Source organism: Quercus suber, unplaced genomic scaffold (assembly GCF_002906115.3).
Source record: "Quercus suber isolate HL8 unplaced genomic scaffold, Cork oak 2.0 scaffold_440, whole genome shotgun sequence".
Taxonomy (NCBI): Eukaryota; Viridiplantae; Streptophyta; class Magnoliopsida; order Fagales; family Fagaceae; genus Quercus; species Quercus suber.
The window spans coordinates 177,465-186,159 of NW_027069891.1; the positions used below are offsets into that span (position 1 = coordinate 177,465).

At 32.9% G+C, this 8,695-nt stretch overlaps 1 protein-coding gene across 1 annotated transcript; it reads left to right on the plus strand.

Moving 5' to 3' along the window:
• Positions 1–4,738: 4,738 nt before the first annotated feature.
• On the plus strand, positions 4,739–8,130 carry LOC112030045 (cysteine proteinase COT44). The gene is made up of 4 exons (XM_024062726.2): positions 4,739–5,277; positions 6,723–6,958; positions 7,093–7,233; positions 7,530–8,130. The coding sequence occupies exons 1-4, from the start codon at positions 4,785–4,787 to the stop codon at positions 7,806–7,808; spliced, it is 1,149 nt and encodes a 382-aa protein (XP_023918494.1). The 5' UTR covers positions 4,739–4,784; the 3' UTR covers positions 7,809–8,130.
• Positions 8,131–8,695: the final 565 nt, after the last annotated feature.

The window sequence follows — 8,695 nt, forward strand, 5'->3', positions numbered from 1 at the left end:
ATTGAACTTTAAATCTCTTATTCAACTATTATAGATTTTACCAATTGAGCTAATTGGAACCCACTATTTTGGCATTAATTGTATAGACATTATAGACATTATGACAATTATATGCATAAAGAAGTATTTAGGTAGCAATGGTAGATAAATAACAACACTATGGAAGATGCATGTAAGAGGAGTAGAAGAATATTTAAATGACGGTAAGTGACACTTTCTATTTATTAGAAGAATATTCAAATGATGGTAAGTGGTGGAGAAGTGGAACTACATAGAACTACTATTTTTTGTTTACTATTCACAACTTACCACATGTTGAGTTGCAGTAAAAATTGTATAAAATTTGGTAGCACTGTGGAAAAAACACGATATTTTTAAAAGCTTAGATAGTATCTTCTGGCCCTCAAATAATAAAAACAAATGGAACTAGACGAAACATCTTGATTCTTGAATTAACGACGAGGTGTGGCACAGGCACTGGATGGGCAGAGTACCCTGGGGCCTGGGCTCTGATGGATTTCGTGGGTGACTACTATATAATATATAACACTGACTGACTGTTACTGTTAGTTGGATCTAACTTTCAAAGGGAAGATGGATCATGAAAATGCCTTATCAAGACTCGTTTAAGTTATCATTATTCATTAGGTTATCGGCTGACGAAGCTTGTCAGCTTGTGGCCGGTGCAGTACTGTAGAATACGAGACCAATGTGCAACTGATAAGGAAGGATATTTCTTAGAGTTAGAGCTGGGCTCTATTTTTTCTTTAAATTTTTTGGGAAGACTAGAGCTGAAACTATTATAAAAATCAAATTGGAATTACAGGAGTATGAGTTGTACTCGTAAACCTGTTTCCTATTCATATTAATGTGGAAGTGATGACTTTAGGATTAACAGATTTTCGCAAATCTCATTTTTGGATTCTTTTAAGTGGCAATTTAAACCCTTGAATATATATATATATATATTAGTGTGTCAATTTAATCCATGAAATACTATTTTTATAACTTAATTTCTCTCTATAATTTAGTACATCTTTTTTTTTTTTTAATAAATTTAGTAAATTGTGTGGTTCACCTAGCTATAAGAATACTCTACTTTAATAATTAGTTCAAGTTGGATTCAACAATTTGTAAGCCACTTGTTAATCATTTTCTTAATGAAAAATTCTATTCATCACAAACATTAGGTTGAATTAATTGTTCAAATTAAAAATACCATGGACTAAATTGATAATGACTGTCTCACGTTATAAAATTTTAAGGATAGGATTTGTTTAAATCTTAAGAGTTCATAAAGAGTTTTGCTAATTTGTTTGCGGGCATATAGAAACAGTACATAAAATATTACTATACTAGTATTTGATAGTATAGTGCATGAATATGGCTTAGGAATGAGAATGCTATTTGATAGAAATAAACACAAACCTAACCATTTCCGGTTCATCAAAAAAACCTAACCATTTCCGATTAGCGATTTTAGCAACAATTCTAAATCAGTTTATGTCCATCCTAAATCAAATCCAATATATCAGTTTTCCCACTATAATAAACTTTGGAATTAAAACGTACCATTAAAAAACAAATACTTTTCTTGGAACACTTTACTACTTAAATTTCGTTCCACAACTATAGTTTAAGGGATTGTCTGGTTGTTTTGAGAATTATCACAAAAGAGCTTTAAGAGATTTCTAAATAATTAAAAAAAAAAAAATTTAAACTTGGGGAAATGACTTTTTTTTTTTTTTGGAATTTTAAATCAGAATTCGCTATCTTCTCAACTCTCAACCAGAAAAAAATCATTAATCATTATAATTTTTTAATAGCTTAAAGTGTTAATGAACTTTCCAACCCAATTAAAGCTCTATGTTGTAAAAGCTAAAAAGCTATAGTTCCTACAGCACTATCAAATAAACACTAAAGTATCAATATCCTTGATATAATTCAAAAGTCTTCTTCTCCAAACTGACTATTAGCTAATTTGTTTAAAAAAGATCACGTGAGATAAGAAATAACTTCAAGCAAAAAGTCAATTTTAATCTCACTTTTAAGCAAATAAGCTGTCAAATTCACACTATTGGCTAATTTTAGATCCTTTTTTGTTTTGTTTTTCATTTGGCTGTCTTTCATGTTCTTTATTCAAACTTTGTAATTAAATCTTGTAAGTGGTAAATGGTTCTCTTTTGTGTCCTTGAAGTCAGCATTCCACTTTCCTCCATTCCCCATTGGTTGTTGCTTAGGCAAGAAGGAGAAGGGGATGTTCCCTTCCTCTTTAGTCCTCTTCTCATTCAACTACTCCTTTAGCAAGTAATCAATTATGAATGCACAGAGAGTCACATGACACAGAAGCTAGTTGGCTTTTCAGACATTTTAATCAATTTTATCATGTACACATTCCATTTTAATTTGAATAATTTTAGTAACACACTCTTTTTCATACATTTTTTTCATAATTATCTTACTTGATAAATTATAATTAACTACCTATAAATATAGTCAATTGACTGAATATTATTTTTACATAAATAATAAACTTTTTTTTCATCACTTAAAAATCTGTTACATTTGGATTGTGGTAAAGTTGTGGGGAAATTATTATTATTATTTTTCTTCTTGTCCTTCCGTATTTAAAGCCAACTTGCACTTTTCTCTTTCGGCCATCCTTTTTCTTTTCCTTTCTTTGCCCCAACGACCTTACAGTGGCACGGAGTTCAAGTTGACTGGCAGGTTTCAGGAAATACTTACCTGTGATGTAAGAAATCTTTTAATATATTTTACGTGGCAAAATATTATTAGCGGAAACAATGGGCTTTCACTTCCTTTCCTGACCCAATTCTTCATTATTGGGGCTCTGTTTTAAACTGGAACTATTGCAAGTCCCAATTGCCAAGGGACTCGGGTTGGTGTTCTATTCCTAGTGACCAAACGAGGAACCAACAGGCCACATGGTGTGGCAGTTCTGTTCATGTTCCTAGGAATTAGGTCCCGTTTCTCTCTCTCTCTCTCTCTTATTATTTTTTTAGAATAATTATTGAGATTTACATCTGCGGCCAATTCCACATCACTAAATAAATTTAACAGTGATTGATTAAGTGGTGAATAATTTCTGCTCATCTATATAGAAAGCTATATCATGTATCAATGCATAGATGTATGTTTCTTCTCTCTTATATGAATGTAGGTCTTACGTATGAAATCCGCTTTCTTGTGAGAGGGAAGAAACATGCATTCAATGCATGATGTATTTTCTCAACTTATATAGATCCATAACTTTTACTAAATTATTCATAATCGTACAAGTTGGTAAGTTATGGAATTAAGTGTGATTTAAAAAAAAATATTAAGTATCTTTAACACACACGAGGAGTTGGCATTCCTTGATACTAAATATGATATTCATTTATCACATTACTAAAGTTGTACAAATGCTAAGAGTTCAATTGGTTGGCATTTCTTGATAGTTTAATTCAAATCCCTCTTCCTCCGAGTATCAAATTATTAAAAAAAAAAAATTTTAAAAAAAAGCAACACCAATGATATCCTTGACACATAAAATTTTAATTTATTAAAAGTAAAATATGCAGTTACTTTAGTATTTTACATACGTTAGGTTGTAAATGAACCAAACTATTCATAAACAGCTTGGGCTTGGCTCAATAAAAATCTTGTTCATGTTTGTTTGTTTATAAACAAGCCAAGCTTAAACTTTAATTTTAGGCTTGTTTAATAAATGAGCCGAGTCCAAGTAAAAAATTATTCGTGAACAAGCTTGTGAACACCAAGGCTCGATACAAAAGTAACAAAACAAGTTGAGCCTAGACTTATTTATGAGTTTAATAATAAAATTGATATGAGCTTGACAAGTAAACTTATATCTTTCTAAGACTTTAATTAATTATAAGTTGAAATCATTCATCTAAACCAAATAGGCTAGATAATAAATTTGATATAAGCTTGATAATATACTTATGTTAGATCTCAAACTCAAAAACATGATATTGAGCTTGAGTTTGGGTTTGATATTGAGCTCGAGCTTGGCTTGACCAATGAATCAAGCCGAACTCAAACTTTTATACTTTATAACAAGTTCAAACTTGAACATTATTTGTAGGCTCGTATCAAGTTCAAGCTAAGTTTGAACATTCTACTTTTATTGTCGAGACAAGCTTGAACATTTACTACCTAACAAAGATTGGCTCGTTTACATCAAGTTGTAAGTGAAGGCAAAAAATAATATAAGATGTCAAACTTGTATAGAATATTAAAAAAAAAAAAAGTTAGTTTTTATCGCCAAAATTTTTTTTTTTTGCACAAAGTCACGAGAATGCTCTAGTAACAAAATAGTTACGTGACAAGAGTGACTTCCTCTAATAATTAAGGGTTCGGCATGAGGACATATATTAACTATTTATTTTGAAAAAATTTTAATGAGGGATTGAAAAACGTGTGAAAATAGTTAATTATTTTTTTGTTTTTTATATAATTTTTTTTTAAATAGTTTACTAATGTATAACTTAAGGTCATGCTTCCATAAATCTCAATAATTACTTTCTCTTGTTTATTTATTATTTTTTTTATTTTTTGATAAAGTTGATAAATTATTAATTTATTACATCATGAACCATGTGTGTTTTTTTCTATATAAAAAAAAAAAAAAATCATTTTCCTATCTACTTTTGACCTTTTGAGAGAAGTTCCGTTTCTATATAAACTCAACCCTCTTCCCCACATTTCATCAACCCATCTCATTTTCCTTTTCTTTGCAAAAAAAAAAAAAAAAAAACATGGCCACCAACCTTTCCTCTTCTAGCTTGACAACCATGTCCATAGCCATAGCCACCCTTCTCTTCCTCTCCTTCGTTTCCTCATCATATGCCTCTGACATGTCCATCATATCAACTTCAACTTCAGCTTCGCGAAGCGACGCAGAGGTGATGGAGATCTTTCAGTCGTGGCTCGTAAAGCATGGAAAAGTGTACAACGGGATTGGAGAGCACGACAAGAGGTTTGAGATCTTCAAGGAGAACCTGAGGTTCATTGACGAGCACAACTCTCAGGCTCGCACATACAAAGTTGGGTTGAACAAGTTTGCTGATTTAACCAACGAGGAGTACCGTGCCAAGTATTTGGGCACCAGGTCCGACCCTAAGAGAAGGGTCATGAAGTCAAAGAACCCAAGCCGGCGTTACACCTTTAACGCCGGTGAAGAGTTGCCTCACTCGGTTGATTGGAGGGTGAAAGGTGCTGTTAGTCCGATCAAAGATCAAGGAAGTTGTGGTTAGTATATTTTCCCTTTAAAAAAAGAAATATTTATTTATTTTTATATGTTCATATGTTTTGTAGCTGAAGCTGTAGATCAGCTCAGATTGACCAAAGTGACCTAACATAAGATTATTTTGGGTCCGTTTGGGTTGAACTTGTTGTTGAAACTGAAAATTAAAAATACTGTAGCAAAATAATTTTTAAATGTATAAACAGTACAGTGAAATTTATTTTTAATATTTTTTATTACGTAAACAGTATGTAAACAGTAATAAATAGTGCGTAAACAGTAATTTTTGTCTTTTGGACAGTGATTTTACTGTTTACGCGAAAAAAAAAGAAAAAAAAAATCTGAAAACGCAGCTGTGAAAACGCCGGATTCAGCTTCAGGGTCTATTTGGATAGTACTTATTGTTGTTAAAAGTTGATAAAAACTGATTATTGCTGAAAATACTGTAGCAAAATAATTTTTAAATATGTAAATAGTGTTGTGGGACTCACTTTTAATATTTTTAATACATAAACAGTATATAAACAGTACATAAACAGTATATGTACTATTTATATACAGTAAATTTTGTCCCCCAGTCAACAAATGCGAAAAAAAATAAATAAATAAAATAAAAGAAAAGAGAGGATAAAATAAAAGAAAAGAGAGGAGCAAAACGTTGAGCAACAAACCCTCCTATCCAAACGCAGTCTGAATCCTGTTTCACCTTTTTGGCGTTTATATGGGGCTGTTTGGTAATTTTGTTACTTATGTAATTGTTTTTAATTTTTTTTTCCATGTCTATTTTTTATTATTATAATTCTTTGGATAAAAGGAAAGAGAATAAAAAGTATGCAAATTTCTGAGTCGAGAATTGTTGGCCAAAAGTGGACTGGTAGAGCTTTTTTTTTTTTTTGGTCGGTAAATTGACTGGTAGATTTGGAGCACACGTTATAGAAGTTAGATAGAACCTCTAGATTCCATTTCGGTTTCTTTTAGGTCACGCCAAACTAGAATATTGAATTAAACAAGCAAACGGCAGGTATGTCCAAAGTCAGATAAGGGAAAGCCTTTCTGTCAAATATATTGACGTTGTTATATAAGATTAGTTAATATTGGTCACATATATATTTTTTTCTTTCTATCCTTCTAAAAAAAAAAAAAAAATCTATCAGAATATATAGTCTTTGATATTTGCTTAATTAACATTTCATTTTAACTAATGCTAATATTATTTTTGATATTCTTCAAATTTTTTTTTTTTTTTTTTTTAGTTTCAAAGATAAAATTGTGCAACTTTTGTAAATCAGACATTCGTTTATAATGATATTGAGAGTAGCACAGTTATATTCATCATCACCTCAGTTTGTAATGAAATTGGAGTAGCTTTTGCTTTTCTCAATCTGTAAATGAATGAACCGGTACAGAACCGCAAGTAGTTGAATATGCTGTGTTTATTACTGGTATGCAGGAAGTTGCTGGGCGTTTTCAACAGTGGCAGCAGTTGAAGGCATAAACCAAATTGTCACCGGCGAACTAATCTCTCTATCGGAACAAGAACTTGTGGACTGTGACAGAGAGTACAATGGTGGATGCAATGGAGGTCTCATGGATTATGCCTTCGATTTCATTAAGAAAAACGGTGGCATGGACACCGAGTCTGACTACCCTTACCTAGGCGTTGACAGCAAATGCGACGCGACCAAGGTTTGCATCAGACTGCTCAATTTTCCCATGTATTGAATCAGATTGATTCAATTTACTACTTAGGAACATCTATCTGTTTTAGGGTAGTCTTGAATTCTAGTTATAATTTGGTATTGTGTGTTGGGTTATTGCAGAAGAATACTAAGGTTGTTAGCATTGATGGGTACGAGGATGTTCCACCCTTTGATGAGAATGCTTTGAAAAAGGCTGTGGCACATCAGCCTGTGAGTGTTGCAATTGAAGCCGGTGGCATGGCTCTTCAGCTCTATGATTCGGTAAGCTGACTAGTATTTCTTTGTGTTTCCTGTATTTCATTTTACTGCATAAACTTTTTAGAATTTAGAAGCATACTTGTCAGCTACCCAAGGAATTGGCTCTATCCATTTTTGGTTCTATAATTGGCTCAATTTAGAAGCATATGATCTGCTTATATTGAGCAGCATCATAAATTTTACTTTTTGAGATTACTTTATTTGTGCCCAATGCTCTTTGTGGCTAGGTATCAATTGCCCCCTAATCTACTCTATTTGTGCACTGAAGTAATTACTTATTTTCCTTCAAAAAATTTCAGGGTGTGTTTACTGGTGAATGTGGCTCAGCACTAGACCATGGTGTGGTTGCTGTTGGATATGGCACAGAGAATGGTGTGGATTACTGGCTTGTGAGGAACTCATGGGGAACCAACTGGGGTGAGAATGGATACATCAAGGTCCAGCGTAATGTGTTTGAGACATATACTGGCAAGTGTGGAATTCTAATGGAAGCCTCTTACCCAGTCAAGAATGGCCAAAACCCAAGCAAGGCTTTTTGGGCCTTTGAAAGCGCTGTTGAGATAATCAGCAGTACTTGAAGTGTCTTCTTGGATATTTTTGGGCCAGGGAAGAGAAACAGTGTTAAAGGTGCATGAAAGTGATGCTTCTGTTTGATAACCCATTAAATCCGGTCATGGTTGATTGTCGTATTATGCCCTTTATTTCTTGGCCTAAAGTTACGAAAGGATGACCGGAGTACTGTTATTTATTTGAAAAATATGATCATTGTTGTACATAGTATTTAATATTGTCGCAATTGCATCCCAAAAATTGATGACATTGTAGTTCAATGTCATTTGCTTTGCAATGTAAGTCTGAATTCCCACCAGGGACTGGAAATGAAATGGATCTGTTACTATCTGCAAATGTTTTATTGTTAGCTAAAGAGTTTTATTTCATATGTGACCACATTTACAATCTAAAATACTCTTGGTTATAGATCACACGCTAATGGGAACACTATTGGTTAATACTTCATACCATAAGGTCTTTCATCCTTCCAACTCAATGAAATCATTTTTCTAAAAGACTAATGTAACAAGAATAATCCTTGGATTAGGCTGTCAATGCGGCCACCAGAGAGAGAATAGGAGGAGATGAAGTCATGAAACCTCTGTGCGTTTTCACCAACTATAATGTGTAGATGTCAGTTGATTTTTTCCTGTCTAAATAAATTATGAGATTGATTAAGAGGGAAAGGAGCCCAAAGAGACCAGCCCATCTCTAAGAAAAGGCAAGGGAGAGATGGGGTAAGGCCCATGGACAGTACAAGAATGGGCTTAAGTGTTCGAACTTTGAAGTTCTATTCTCATCAATTCTAAAACACCAATTAAACCCACTCCCATCACCCCCAGAACCAAATCTTGCTCTTGATATAAACCTACAAAATCCTATTTCTTAACAGACGTTTTTGGCCCATTTGAAG